At 44.3% G+C, this 15,319-nt stretch overlaps 2 protein-coding genes across 5 annotated transcripts in view; one reads left to right on the forward strand and one right to left on the reverse strand.

The window, feature by feature from the left end:
• Positions 1 to 13,972, forward strand: TDRD6 (tudor domain containing 6). Its single transcript, XM_085574433.1, has 4 exons — positions 1 to 8,911; positions 9,353 to 9,471; positions 10,544 to 10,633; positions 11,064 to 13,972. The coding sequence occupies exons 1-4, from the start codon at positions 2,308 to 2,310 to the stop codon at positions 11,187 to 11,189; spliced, it is 6,939 nt and encodes a 2,312-aa protein (XP_085430559.1). The 5' UTR covers positions 1 to 2,307; the 3' UTR covers positions 11,190 to 13,972.
• Positions 11,584 to 15,319, reverse strand: part of PLA2G7 (phospholipase A2 group VII) — an 18,564-nt gene continuing 14,828 nt past the window's right edge. For 2 of the 4 annotated variants that reach the window (XM_021529750.4, XM_085574439.1), the window contains exon 11: positions 11,584 to 15,091. In XM_021529750.4, the coding sequence (XP_021385425.1) occupies positions 14,988 to 15,091 (104 nt within the window). In that variant the 3' untranslated portion in view covers positions 11,584 to 14,987. The remainder of the gene's footprint in view (positions 15,092 to 15,319) is intronic. The other 2 variants (XM_021529749.4, XM_021529748.4) reach the window with 1 other exon arrangement.

The raw sequence follows: 15,319 nt of genomic DNA on the forward strand, positions 1-15,319 counted from the left end.
TCATCTCACCATTACTAGGGAGTCACAGAACCACAGAATGGGGCAGGTTGGAAGGGAGCACAGTGGCTCATCTGGTCACTCCTCCCTGCTCAAGCAGGGTCAACCCTGCACAGGTCACAGGATTGTGTCCAGACACTTCTGGAATATCCCCAGTGAGGGAGACTCCACAACCTCTCTGGACAACTCATTCCTGATCTCACTCATTGCACAGTAAAGTTCTTCTTCATATTCAGGTAGAATCTCCTGTGCATCAGTCCGAAGGTTTTGTTCAGAAGTCCTGGTATTTTTCTAGCTGTCATCCTGAGAAACAAATCCAAGTTCCTTCTGTCCTGTACTCCAGTGCCAGCAATGACAAACCAGCAAAGCTGCTGCTTCACTTCCATCCCAAGCACTCCCGCCTGCCATCCTGTTACCCTGATAACCAGCCGATGGATACACAGCTTTACCTTTCTCGTGAGACAGAATAAGTATGTTTATTATACAGTCATAGAACAGTTTGGGTTGAAAAGGACCTCTAAGATCAGTTCCAACCCCCTGCCATGGGCAGGGACACCTTCCACTAGACCAGGTTGCTCCAAGTTCCATGCAGCCTGGCCTTGGACACTTCCAGGGGTTAGGAATCCACAGTTTCTCTGGGCAATCTGTTCCTGTGTCTCACCACCCCCACAGAAAAGAATTCTTCCTAACAGCCAATCCAATCTTTCAGTTGGAAGCCATTCCCTCTTGTCCTGTCACTGCAGGCCCTTGTAAAAAGTCCCTCTCCATCTTTCCTGCTGGCTCTCTTCAGGTACTGGAATGCCACAATTAGATCACCTTGAACCACCTTGAAGCTTCTCTTCTCCAGGCTGAGCAATCCCAACTCTCTCAGCCTTTCCACGAAGGACAGTTGCTCAACCTTCTCTGATCATCATAACCAGTATATTAATTATAAGCAGTGTGTAAAATTACTTTTATCCTGCATTTATCAAAGTTTCCATGAGCTACTTTTATGGGCACACAGCTTGGGAAAATCACTGAAGCTCTAAGTTTTGTTAGAATAACTTCGATACCAGCTTCAATTAACAAAGCCTGAAAGAAGAGAGGTCTATTGGTGAAACTGGATACAAGGAGTGCACAATTTATGGACCACAAGGACATTCTGCAGAAAACAGACAAGAAAGAGACTAACAAAGACTCAGTATGTGTCCTGGAAAGTCCCTGCCTGGGAAAAAGATAATAAAAGGACTGAAGAATCTAGGCTAGAGAATCTAGACAAGAGAGGTGAGAAATCAATACTCAAGAGAAGACAGAATACTAATGAATGAACGAGAATTCTATAATTTAAAACCAGTGAATATTAATTTGTTTGCTAAAAATACATATATAAATAAACATAAAAGTTCTGTATCTGCATCTGTGTAGAGGCCAAGATTTTGTCAGCCTCACCCACACACTCCCCTCCTGGCCAAGAATGAAGTAATGCCAGACCCGCTAACACTAAAAAGACAGCGTTAGAGGGTCTTATTTATCGCAATGATTTCAGAGGATTTGGTACCAACAGCACCACTCAATTTGGCGTCAAACTTGCCGAGGGGGCACTCCAACCGCTCACCCACGCAATTAATGAAGATACTAAATAACACTGGTCCCAGTACGGACTCTTGGGGCACAGCTCAAAATAAAAATGAAAAAATGCCTTGCAAAAACGTTGCAGTGAAAAACTTCCTTAACTCTTAATAATAAATCTCTCTCTCCCGGTGTTTATTATTAGCGATCCCTGAGGGGCCGGCGCGAGCTCCCCGCCCTGACGCCGCGGCCGCCGCCCTCGCGCCCCGCCCCGCGCCGCCGCTGGCCAATAGGCGCCAAGCTCCGCACGCGCGTCCCGCCCCCGGCGCGCTCTGACCAATGGGGGCTAAGCGGGCTCGGCGCTCTCTCCCCCTCACCCCTCCCCGCCGTCTTGCCGCCTCCCGTCCCCCGCGGAGCGCTCCACCGTGGGCGAGGGCAGCTCCGCCGGGCTCTGCACTGAGCCCCGCGGCGCCCCGGACATAATTCTGTAGCTGCGATTCTCTTCGTGGCGCCTCCACGCAGTCTTAGCGTAGCAGGAGCGGCCCCATGTATCAGCTGGCTTCACGCTCCTTTTCCCCTTTCCCTTCGCGCCGCTCTCCACCCCACCGAGAGGGTCAAAATGGACTCGGCCCGTGGGGCAGCCGCTAACGGCTCCCCGTGGGTCACGTGGGCGGCGCGTGCTTTATATGAGACCGAGGGGCGGAGGGCGAGGCGCTCATTCGCCTCGTGCGGGGAGCGGGGCCGGCGCGAGGCGGATTCGCGATGAGCTCCGGGCCGGGGTCCCTCGGCCGCGGCGACAGCGTCACCCTGCGGGTCCGCGCCGTGGGGCTGTGTCCCGAGGCGCCCATCCTGCGGCTGTGGGGGCTGCTGGGTGAAAGTAATGCTGACTATGCCCTGTTGTACCGAGAGATGCAGGCGGTGGCCGGGCCGCGCCTGGCGGCCCGCCCAGAGCCCGGCGGGCCGGGGGCCAGCGGGACCAGGCTGGGCCCAGGAGAGCTGGCACTGGTGGAAGTGTTGGGTGTGTGGTACCGCTGCTTTGTGGTGAGTTATAGTGCCCAGGGATATCGTGTCTTCCTGCTGGACGAGGGGTACGTGGTGACCACCTCCGCCTATTACCTGGCACGGGGCTGCTCAGAGCTGTTCCAGCTGCCCCCCGAGGTGCTGGGCTGTGTCGTGGCCGATGTCGTGCCTTCCCACAGTAACGAGGGGACAGCAAGTGGGGATTCACCTGTATCCAAGTGGACCGAGGAGGCGATGGAGTTCCTCAGCTTCCTGCAAGGCAAGGAGGTGTCTGGTGTGGTGCAGGAGGTGCTAATGCCGCAGGTCGTCCTGCTTGAGCTGCCCCAGCTCGTGGCTCAGCTGCAGCAGCTGGGCCTGGCCAAACGTGTCTCTCCCAGCTGGTTCTGCCAGGTGCTCAGGCGCTGCCTGCCTTCTGGCGAGTTAAAGAAGCAACTCTGTCAGCAGCCTCCAGCATGTTCCCTTGGAGCCTTTGTGGTTCCACAGCTTGTCTGTGCGTTGTTCTCATACCAGCCTCTGTCACCTGCCTTGGATTACTACTACCCTCAGCTCCAGTTGGGTGTGACAGAGCCTGTCCTAGTGACCCATGTCTCTGACCCACACCAGATTTACTGCCAGTTGCAGTGCTTGTCACAGGAGATCTGTTGCCTTTCTGAGGCCATGTGCCATGCTTATGACCGGTGGGAGCAGGACTTATTGCCCAAAGTGGGCTCACCCTGTGCTGCCCGTGGGATGGATGGCCAGTGGTACCGTGCCATTCTGCTGGAGCTCATTGCTGGGGAGCAGGACCAATGTGCAGCTGTCGTGGTCTTTGTGGATTATGGCAAGAAGGAGACTGTGGCCACAGTGAACCTGCGCCATTTGCCTGCCGAGTGTTTTCGCATGCCTGTGGTCACTTATGTGTGTGCTCTCCAGGGGATTTCAGATGGGGGCTGCGGCTGGTCCCCATTGCAGGTTGATTTGCTGAAAGCGTTGGTGCTTGGCAGAGGAGTGAGCGCTCACATCAAAGCCTTTAACTCCTTTGAGCATCTCTATTATGTGACTCTCTATGGGGAAAATGGTGTTGATTTGAACCATCTTTTTGGGTCTCAGGCTTGCTGCCTGGCCAGCAGTCATGTGAGCCAAGCTGAGGATCATGAGCAGCTGGAAGTAGAGGAATCCTTAGCTGAAGAGTTGGGATTGCCACTAGAAGCACTTCCTGTTTTAGCACACAGAGATTTGGCTGCTGCTGCTGTAGCTGGTGTACATCTGAAGACCTGGACATCGTACAGTGCACAGGTCTCCCACCTCCAAGACCCATCTGAGTTCTGGCTGCAGCTCCATGAGCATTACCAGCTTTTCAGGCAGCTGAGGCAGTGCATGTGGAATTTTTATTCCCATTCCACAAAGCTGGATGGTGCTGGGTGGGACCCACAGCTGGGATCCCTTTGTTGTGCCAGTGGGAACGAGGGTGTCTTTTATCGAGCAGTGGTCACCAGGGTACTGGACACTGGGGTGGAAATACACCTGGTGGACAGAGGCAGTACAGAAACCGTGGATCTGTGTGCTGTGAAGGAGCTGCTCCCTCAGTTTAGGGAGCTGCCTGCTTTAGCTCTGAAGTGTTGTTTGGCAGGTGTCTCCCCTCCAAGAGGCAGTTGGAGTGAAGCTGCTGTGTCTGCATTCAGGGAGATGGTACTGAACAAGGAACTAAAGGTTTGGTTTTTGAATGTGCAGGGTGACAAATACATGGTCGAAATTTTTGACCAGTCCCAGTTAGGAGAGAGAAGAGTAAGTAAACTCATGACCCAGGGAGGTTATGCTGAATACCAGGGGTATGAAATACCCAAGACTTCCCAGAAATCAGATAAGTCTGTGACACAGGCCTCTTCCCTAGTGTGTGCTGCAGAGGAAAGCCAAGTAAATGCAGAGAAGAGGCTGAGAAAAGAATGTGATCTAAAGATCAGTGATAGAATGCTTGATTCTCACATGGGTGTGATGGCCAGAGAGAGCCCTGTTGCAGCCATTTACAATTCTAAAAATAGGGAATCTCTTCTTTCTCGAGACCATGAGGGTGAGGAAAATCTGCACACCTCTTTGAGGCAGAATTATGTGGAAATTAAGCCAGGTTCCTCTTGTGGAGGCCACTTAGAAGTGGGAAGTACAGTTAATGTTATTTTGTCATATATTGAGAATCCTAGTAGTTTTTGGTGTCAGTTAAGTAGAAATTACCAGGACCTTGAGATACTAATGGATGAAATTCAGGAGCATTGCAAGAATTCATCCCAGCCACATGTTTGGCCAAATCTTGTGTGTTTAGCCCAGTACTCAGAGGATAAAAAATGGTACAGGGCTTTAATAGTTAGTGAAGGAGTTTGTGCAGAAAAAGTAGAAGTCATATATGTTGACTATGGCAACAGAGACCAGGTGTGTCTAACGAAGCTCCGTGCACTTCATGAACGCTTCCTTAGGTTAGAGGCTCAGGCATTCAGATGTAGCCTTTACAACTTAATCCAACCCAATGGTCAGAATCCTTTTGTTTGGGATGAAGAAGCAATTCAGGCTTTTCGTCAGTTTGTTGTTGATTCATCATCTGACCTTGACCTGAAGTGTACAATCTTTGCCTTGGCTTCAATAAATAGGGACCTGTTTAACATTGTAGATTTAATCACACCTTTTCAGAGTGCTTGCCAGTTTCTCACTGAGAGAGGTGTAGCCAGACCTTTATTTCCTCAAAAGCATCTGGAATCTTTGGTCCAGCTTCACTCTTTCTATTATTCTAGTCACGGTATCAAAATTGGGAGTGAGGAAGATGTTTATATTACGCATGTTGAGAATCCATGGACATTTTACTGCCAGCTTGAGAGGTGTGCTGATACCTTGGCACAGCTGGCTGACAACATCAACTCCCTGAGTGAGAGGATGGCCAGGTCAGGAACCTTGGGGAAGTCTGGGACCTTGTGTCTGGCAAGGTACTCTGACAGTCAGTGGTATAGGGGAGTAATTATGGAACAACAACCTAAGGCTAAAGTCTTCTTTGTGGATTTTGGAAACATAGAGACAATAGAGACAGATGATCTGCTTATTTTACCCAGTGATGCTTCTGATATCTTGCTTGTGCCAATGCAGGCCATAAAATGTTCTGTGTCTGATGTATCATCTGTTTCCAAAGAAGCTGCAACATGGTTTAAGGAAGCTGTCCTGGAAAGGAGATTAAAAGCAGTAGTGGTAGCAAAGGACTCTGATAATACACTGCTGGTTGAGTTGTTTGATAGAAATACTCAGATTAATACAAAACTGAAAGAACTAAGCCTAAACAGTACAGGACTGTGTAATCATGTACACAGTGAGACTTTGTGCACTGGAAATACAGATGTGAATGAGAGGGGTGAGACTGCAGAGTCCCCTTTCAATGCAGGTAGACCTCTTGAAAGAAAAAAATGTCCATCTGAAGCCCAGCAAGAGCAAGGGAGCAAAAGACACTTCAAAGAAGTTGTAAACCTTTTCCAGCACTCTGTGAAGGGACATGTGGCAGCTGGATTACTAGAACCTGATGAGATGCTTAGCAGCAAGGACAATGCTGTTTTGTTGAATAAAGTAGGGGAGGAGACTGTGCTCTTTTCCCCGATGGATACACTGTCAGATACTAAATCTGATGCTGAAGGCAGATGTATAATGCTTAGAAAAGCATCTGATCTACCACCACAGAAGATAGTGCCAGCTCTTAAAACCTTAGTGTATGTGTCTTATGTCAGTGACCCACAGGATTTTTATGTTCAACTAGGGAGTGATGAGGTTCAGCTTAACAACATTTTGGAGATTTTAAACAATGGGAAATCAGTGAAGGACCCTTGTGGACAGCTTTTCCAAGCAGGAGATTTAATCAGTGCTGTTTATTTGGAAGACAACCTTTGGTATCGAGCTGTAGTAAAAGAGAAGATTTCTGACAATTCAATAAGGGTACATTATATTGATTATGGTGACACTTCTGTGATTAGTGTTGATCAAGCACGCAGGCTCCCTCAGAACTTGTCATCTGTTCCAGCAATGAGCATTCACTGCTTTCTAGGTGGACTCAAATACAAAAAAAATGCTGGCTGGACAGAGAAAGCAGTGTTTTATTTCACCAAGAGAACAAGTGAAATCCTGCTGTCGTGTGAATTTGTAAAGAAGGTTGAGGATAAATGGGAAGTTATTCTCAGTGACCATCAAGGAATAATAACAGTGGATTTAGATGATAAAGATCTTGCAAGTAGAGAAAGACTTTTCTTAAGAAGAAAAATTGATAAAAGAGAGAACCGTGACATGATCACTGGCTGTGAGCCTTTGCCTCCTCAGGTACAAAATGAGATTTCCTGTGTAAGTGATGGCAAGTCATTTGTCTGGAAATTTCCAGAGGCAGGTCAGACTTTAAAAATTTATGTCACAGTGGTAAATAGTCCAGGATACTTCTGGTGTCACCGTGCTGACACAAAAGATGTGAGCTACATCGAGAAAAAAATAGAGGAAGCTGAAAAGCTTGGACTAAGCTCTCTGAATGATGGCAAGTCTTGTATTAAAAGTGGTGACGTTTGTTTAGCAAAATACAGTCAAGATGGGTGGTTCTACAGAGCTCAGATCAGCAGTGTGAATTATGACAGTGTAGTTGTTAGACATGTGGATTATGGAAGCGAGGAAAGCGTCAGCCTGGAGATGATCCGACAGATGCCGTGTGAACTGCTCAGAGTACCTGGGCAAGCATTTCCTTGCTGTCTGTCAGGTTTCAGTCTCCCAGATGGCTCATGGCTTAGTGAAGCAAATAAAAAGTTTTATGATATGACTGAAAACCTTGTATTAGAAGCTGAAGTAGTAGCAATTTGGGAAAATAAAGATTCTGAAGTCCCTCTGTGTGTTGTCAAGCTGGAAGCTTCTGGCAATAGTATTAATGAAGAGATGAAGCCTTTTTGGAAGGCTAATAAAGAAACTGGTGACAGTGCTTTCTCAAATCTTTGCAACCCCCTAAAGGAAAACAGAAGTTCAGACAGCAATTTGAGTCTCTGTCTCAACAAAGAAACTACTGCTGCTTGTGGATTAGCTCAGGAAGAAAGTGAAAGTGCTTTATTTTGTTCTGATCCTTTCCTGGGTGTAACTTCTGAGTGCTTAGAAACCGTGGAAGCAAATGTGTCAGTGGGAGCTGCCAGTGGGAAGGTTGATGGTGGATATGAAGCAGGAGAGTGTGAGAACAGTTATGATAAAGAGGTACCTCTGTCTGAAGGTGACAGTGATAACAGTGTGCTACTGGAACCAATGAGAAACTGCAGCCCTCATATTGCAGGGAATGGAATGAAAGCTGAAGAACAAGACCTGTCTGAAATATTGTTTGGACAGGAGGCTGAGCTGAAAGCAGAAGTGACAGGCAGTGCTCCAGGAGCCAGCCTTTTCCTTGGAAAAGAGCAAGAACTACAGAGATTGCCAGTGCTCCAGGCACAGCCATCTGCAAGCAATGGAACAGAGAGATTAGGAGAACTGGATGCATTAGAAATGCACTTACCAAGTAATGATCTAAATGAGCTCCTACAGGAGCTAGAGAGAGTTAAGGAAAAGTCCTCCTATGGTGAAGGAACAAAGGAAGCACTGGAAGCAAAGTCTCTTGAAATGCAGGCAGCATCAGGCAATGAAACAAGAGAGCCAATGTTGGAGCAGGAATTGCTGGAGCTGCCAGATGTCAGAGAGGAGACAGGGCAGTTGACAGCTCTGAACTGTCTTGAAATTTTACCATTACTTAATGAGAAAGAAAATCTAGTGCCTCCAGTTAGTGACAGAGAGAAGTCAGTAGAGCTGATTCCATCTGATGTTCAGCCTTCTTTGGGAGAAAAGCCCAAGAAACTGCAAGCAAATTTGTCTGGAATTCATGAAGCAGAAGCTGTACTAGATGACTGGATTGAAGTAGACCCTCCTTCCCTAAGGCTGTCATCATCTCGAGGTAGAACTGAGAAGCTGCACCAGAAGATGCATGACAAGCAGTCGATGCTAGGAGCCAACTTTCTGGAACTGGTGCTGCCCAGTGTTCAGCCTCCTGAGGAAGACAGGGAAGAGGACTTGTTAAGGCTCAAATGTGCTGTGCTACAGAGTTCTGCAAATAGTGGAAGTCAATTTTCATTTATTTCAAAAGACTCAGCAAATCCAGGGCCTGTTTTCACTGTGAAATCATGTGACTATAAAGTTGAGAAACATAAGGGGTGGCAGAAGAAGAGAGATGACTGTGTGGAAGAATGGATGGAACAAGACTTGAGTGACTCATTTAAAGAGAGTGGAAATATGTGTGTTCAGTCTTTAGGCTGTAAACCTGGGGAAGACAAAAAGCAAAATGAGAACCTGGCTGACTGCAGTGCAGGTAAAGTATCTGATTTTAAAGAGTTAAATAATCAAAATGTTGTACCATTCAAAAATGACAATAGCTGTCTTGTAAAAAAGCCTAGCTTTTATTCCCTAATAAGATAATGTATTAGTGTTGATGCTTTGAGTTAAAGACAGCAGACTGAGTATAGTTTCTCATGGCTAATGTGACAGTCTCAGCAACTAGTCTTACTTGGGAAGATCAATGATTTTGAGTGGAAATACATTTCTGAACATGAAGCACATTTGCAAGACTGTTTGGGATGACAATTTTTTACCTTTCAAATATCAAGTAGTTTGGATGGGGTGGGGCAGCAGTGTTTGAGGTATCTGAGAGTTGATTTTTGAGGGTTTTTTTGAGGGGTGATTTTTGTGGGGTTTTGTGAGTTGGTTGTCTTTTTTTTTTCCTCCTTCATTGCTAAACTACCATTTCTTGTAGCACACCATGACTATCCTTGTAATCTGAAGGGCTTTGCTGTTGGTTCCAAATGTGTGGTGTGGACTTCTCTCAAATGGTGTGATGCTCGCATTTTGGAGATATCGGAGAAGGGTACCAAGGTGAGTGTGGTTTGAATACTCTTTCTGCATTCTTCAGATCTAATCTTTCTTTAGTCCTTCTCTAAACTCTAAATAAATATATTTTTAAATTTTGTTACAGAATTTAAGTATTTCAAAGGATGATTCTGAATTTACAGACTAAAGAGAAGCAGCGATATCTCAAATTGAGTTGATGATAAATGCCAACACTTGATGTTACTTTTGCATCTTACTCTGTTTTATTGACTGGGAATACTGAAGGATCTGGCTCCAGTTTGAGACACACATATGTGGTTTTGTCTGGCCTGAAAGTTAAGTGTTCTGCAGTGGAGCTGTGTTGCCATTAAATGCTCATGAAACTTGCCATTGTTTTACTGGTGTTTTGAGGAGTTAGTGCTAGAGCAGTAGGAAATTGGAAAGAAACTCAAACTATACGGCAAGTAATAACAAATCCTCAACTACTTCTGCTTCCATGAAATGTGTATTGCATTAGTGGCTGGTGGGAGTTAACTTTAACAGCAGAGAATAATGCAGTGAGCTGCCTTGTTCTGCTGCTGTTTGAGCTGGGGGACGAATGAGATGTCTTCCTTCAGTCCAGGGGGAGTGTGTATTGATGTACACACATGCACAAACTATACTTATATAAAATGACCTCTAGATTGTAACTTAAGATTGCAAATCCAAAAGATCGTTACATACAAGCATGCTTTTGGAAGATTGACTGTCTGAGATTGTGGAAGCCAGTTCTTATGCTGGTAGATCCCTTGGGTGTCTAAAACTAAGCTCAGGTGCATTCAGATGAGAGGCAGTGTCAGGGATCATGGAATGATATCCCTCTTCAGCAGCTTCCTTCTAGTTCTGATCTAGTAGTTGTTTTGCAGCCTCTTTCTCACTATGCTTGGGTTAGGAGTCCAGAAGAGCCTTGAACAACCTCAGTCCCTACATTCAGTTTTATTTTTATTTTATTATTTGTTTGTTCTTCTTTGCAAGATCCAGACTTCTCAACACCTTCTTAAAGTCCTCAACTGTGTTTTCCTACTGCTGTGTCTTGCTTGTTGAGTGTACCAGATCCCCTTTGACTCTGTCTGTACAGGTCTTGAACCTCTGCAGTGGCAGTGAGGAGATTGTGCATCCTGAGAACGTCTGGAATGGAATTCCTGACGGGGCTCGCAGATCATCTGAGGTATGGCAGTGTGGTACTGGACTGGGCAGGACAGTACAGGTTTTTAGAAAGGCTGCTGACCAACTACTAAGTCATGAAAAATAGTTATATTATGGAGTAATTAGGAAGGAATAGTAAGGTTTTCACCAGTGTTCTTCATTAAGGACCTACCAGTGGTTGAAAAATTAATGTCTAGAACCCAAAGCTCTGGTCATGAGCCATGCTGCTGGTGATGATAACAGCATGAATTTCCAGTTTGTTCTTCACATGCAGCCTTTGTATCAAAATGAAAAGTGGGCAGACTAATGTAGTGAGTTATAAGGGGGGGAAAACAATGGTAAATAGGAGTCCAGTAGTGCTGATGTAAGAAGTTAGTCTAGTATTCAAGAAGCACCTCGGTGGAAGTCTTGGCAATAGTGCCAGCTTCCTAACAGGATCTCTTTTTGTGTAGGCATTAACCCCTGCAACAGAAAATTTGCAGTCCTTACCAGAGGAGTCCTTACTTCAAGGTAAGTCTACTTTAAACCCCCCCCCACATGTTGTGTACTCTGTGTTTGAATGGTTTCTAATTTTCTAGGAAATGCTTTATTTTAGAAAATACAGTTTAAACACTAATTTGAGCTTATATAGTTGATACTGTTGGGATTTTCTTGATAGCATTAGTTTATGCACTGTTAGTTTAAGGGTGACTACATAGAATAAAATCTACTACTGTGTCTGGATTACAAACCAATTTAGTATTTATTTATTCATCTAATGGTTTGAGCCTCTTGGAACAGCTGGGTTGTTCACCCAAGTTATTGATTTTGGCAGGGTTTTGAGCATTGCAATCAGCATGCTGTTCTTGGTCATGTTTCTGAGGCAAGGTGAACAACTGCTAGGCAAACTCTATTAAGCATTCAGTTTAGCATTTGAGTGCCCCAGTCCTATAATCTATAAATCTAAATCCATAATAATACCATTTTAGATCATTTGTGAATAGTACATGTACATCTTTATTGTTACTTAAAATTTTTGAAGTGTTACTGTTAAACACCTCTTCAGCATACCAAATAAATAGTACAGGTTTTTTTGTTTATATGCCATTATGGAATTGTAGAGCAGTTCTGGTTGAAAGGGGCCTTTCCTGCTGGTGAAAGCAGGGCCAACTAGATCAGGTTCTTAAGGACCTTACTGCCAGTTCTGGAATCTGTCCAAGAATGGAGACTCCAAAACCTGTCTGGGCAATTTGTTTCTATGGTTGCCTAATAAAGACTAAATTGAGTTGAAGTGGAGATAGCATTTGTGCTTTCAGGTATTAATTGGTGATTTTATTTCAGTATAACCACTGCTTTATGGGTAACAAATAAGGAAGCCTACAACAGAAATCAGGCTGCCTGTTGAGCAAGAAAAAGGGTAGTTAAAGAATTTGATAAAATTTTAAAATGGTCAATCTATAAACTCTCCCTCAATTGCATCACTCAAATGCAGGATTATTCTTGACTTTGTGGATTTTTTTTTCTGTTCTTGGACCCTTTGCATGGAATTAATGTACTCAGCACCAGCACAGGAAAGGTGAGTCAGGGTCATGCACCTGCACATTACAGAGCTGGAACCTGGTGCACACACTGCCACTGCCTGGAAAGGCAGTTTGAATAAGAGGTACTCAGGGTGCAAAAAATTCCTGCAGTGGTTTATGCCAAGTCTACTGAGGGATGGAGTAACTTGAACTCATAACTTAAACCTGGGAGTGCTGCTGCTTCATCTTCTTGGGCACTTCTGCTGTTTCAGCTGTTTTGTCTTTATAGTTATATATAGTAACTATCTATATAGTTATCTATAATAACTATAGTCTTCTAACATGGTCCAGTATGTCAGTAGTATTTAGTCTGAAGCCCTGTAGAGTTGACTTTTGATCTTTATGCCATTACACACATTTATAGAAACATCTTGATGGGTCTAATCTGTGTTTTTTCCCTATAGAAAAGCAAACTGGCTGCAGCAGCAATTTAGCTGAAGATCCTCATGTTCTCCAGCAGTGTTGAAACCAAGTGGCACGTTAACCACATGAAACTGAACAAGTGCCTGTGTACAAAATGTTCCCATGAAAATGTGTTTGTGGGGACAAAAATACCAGCAGAGCATTGAGTAGTTTTTTTTTTTTCTACCCAACCAAGTACCTGTCTACTGAACTTCCGTTCAGTAAAGGAATAGTGTTGGCAGACTTATTTTCAGCTTGTTTTCTTACAGATGTTGTTGCTAGACTGTTATTGTTAGCTTGTTTCTTATAGGTGTAATTTCCTAAATAGGAATTTGCCTCTTGACTTGTATTTTTTGACTGGCATGCATTGACTTGAATGGAGTTCTTGGTGGGGTGGTTTTTCAACAAAAGTTTCTTGTGCATTTCTGTATATGCCATTGTGTTGTACAGCACTGCTTTCTGATGTTTGCTTTTGGAAAGGTTGCACTGTTAAGTGTTCTTTTTCTCAAAAAAAAAAAAAAAAAGTTGAGGGTATTTCTGGGGGGTAGGGGTGGGGAGGTTTTTTTTTCTCCATAGGGCAACATAGTTGTTTTGGGTTGAAGTCTTGCATTTGCTGCTGTTCTAAAGCAATGGAAGAAGCTGGAATAAAGCTTTGGGTAGTCTATACTGGTTTGTTTTGTGTTTTAATGACTTGTGTCTGTTCCTGTGCAGAAGCCCAAATGCTGTGTGAGGGCTGTTCTGCAGTCACTGGTTTTGTTTTGATCCTAACCAGCTCTCTAGAGCACTGTAAGCTATTGTGAACGTTTTGAAACCTTAATTGCACTTAATTAATTGAACTTGCTGCAGTTGCACTAATGAGAGATGAAGCTTTTCCTACAAATACGAAGAAGACCCAATGGAATGGTTTTGCTGCCACATGTGTGCAAAATGCTAAGCTGTTTTAAGGACCTGCAGCTGTTTTAAGATCTCACCTTTTACTCTCATTCTCAGGTGTTGAAAAGGTCTTTTACAGTGGTGTTCCATGCTCTTGTATAGCACAGCTGCTCCTTCCTCTTCAGAAGCTGTGGATTTTTCATGCTGAAACAAGGACTTAGGAACCCAAGCTGGCTGATAGTGAACCTCACAGTAGATCTCAAGTGTTAGTGCTGACTCAGTAAGACAAGCACATTTATTTGCTTAATACAGACAATACATGGCACTAGGCTGGGGAGAATTTAATTAAATTCTGAAAGACAGGTCTTAGGTGTTACTGCAATCTCATTTTAAGATCATAGATTATGTAAAATACTTAATTACACTGTTAATTTCTTAATTTGCTTGCTTCAGTGGCTTTGTTTGTAACCTGATTTTGAAATTAACTGAATTTAGAAGACACCTTTCCATGGGGCAGCTTCAGGCAGTTCTACTCCAAAAAGGAGAGCCTTAAAGAATGCCACCCAGGTGGCTGCTGACATTCTTTGTCCAGGTACAACCACTGCTGTCTGTATCTGTCAGTGGGAGCCAACTGAGTCACCTAGAGATGACTGGCAGTACCTGGACAAAGCAGAGTGTCTGGGGAGTGTTTACTACCTGGAGAGACCTCGGAGCTGAAGCAGTGCTGACAAGGACGATGTAAAGGGAGTTGTAGAGGTGCCACATCTGTATTTCCCCTGCAGTCTGACTGTGTGACAGTGGAAACAGACAAGGGAGGAGCTGCTGGAGCTTTGCCCAAGGGCAATTAGAGTTACTACTAAGAGTGGCCCATTGAAAAGCTTCTGAAGTATAAATATCATCCTCTACATATGGCACTGAACACCTCTTACATTTAAGTGGATTAAGCTTCTGTGAGGAGTCCTGTGTCTGGACTTTATCTGCTGTCAGCTGAACTCTTTCCTGTAGCTTTTACTGTGACTTATTTTAATAAGATACAGTTTTGAAGACTACTCTCCACAGGCATCTTTAACTCCCAACTGTTGTCAGAGCACAGCTGAAATACTTAGAAACTAAACAGAAAAGTGGTGTTTTGGGTTTTTTTTTTTTTTGCTTTGTTTCTTTTCCCCTACGCTGCAGTAAAGGCTTGCTGGATGCAAACTGACATAAAGCTTGGTAAAGGAACCTGTAGCTGAATTCCTTGGAGCTCAATCTGTCTTCCTGCAAACTTAACTCCAGTCAAAACCAGAAAGAGCATTTAAATTATTACCATGTGATTTTCCCCAAGCTGCTTACAAAGCAGAAGTTACCCTATTGCAGTATTTCACAGCACCCCACTAACTCATTTGAACAGAAACCTCTGTTTTTATGATTATGTAACTTAATGCCTTTTTTTTTTTTTTTGTTCCACACTCCAAAAGCTTTGTAAGTGTTTAATCCCACAACATGTCTGACTAGTATTAGTGTCCTGATGTCCATGGCATTTTCAGTACTACTTTGTATTCCTTACTCAGGTTCAGCTGGAGATGTGTCAATATTGGTTCCAGGAATAACATTGGCTCCTATGCCATCCACAAGAGAATCCCACTGATCAAAATCCTTCTTAAGACCTATAGGATGGGGGAAAGAAAACCAAGTGGCCATGAGTTAAGTAACCAGCTTTTTGTAAAACTACACTGAATAATGAAATGAATTAAGCAAAATAGAGAAGGAAAAATGTCTTCAGGAGGAAAAATTATACTCCAAATTTTCTGTACCAGAACAAAATGTCAGTGATTTTCCTCTTAGTTTACAAAAGTAACAGAAAAACCTCTAGAAGAAGTCTGACTTATTTTTTC

Source organism: Lonchura striata, chromosome 3, assembly GCF_050655825.1.
Source record: "Lonchura striata isolate lonStrDom1 chromosome 3, ASM5065582v1, whole genome shotgun sequence".
NCBI lineage: Eukaryota > Metazoa > Chordata > Aves > Passeriformes > Estrildidae > Lonchura > Lonchura striata.

Excerpts from the sequence above, each read along its gene's own strand:
- TDRD6 (XM_085574433.1), top strand. The coding sequence starts at position 2,308 with ATGAGCTCCGGGCCGGGGTCCCTCGGCCGCGGCGACAGCGTCACCCTG. Across the intron at positions 8,912-9,352 it reads CCTGGCTGACTGCAGTGCAG|CACACCATGACTATCCTTGT; the intron begins GTAAAGTATCTG and ends CATTTCTTGTAG. Across the intron at positions 10,634-11,063 it reads GGGCTCGCAGATCATCTGAG|GCATTAACCCCTGCAACAGA; the intron begins GTATGGCAGTGT and ends CTTTTTGTGTAG.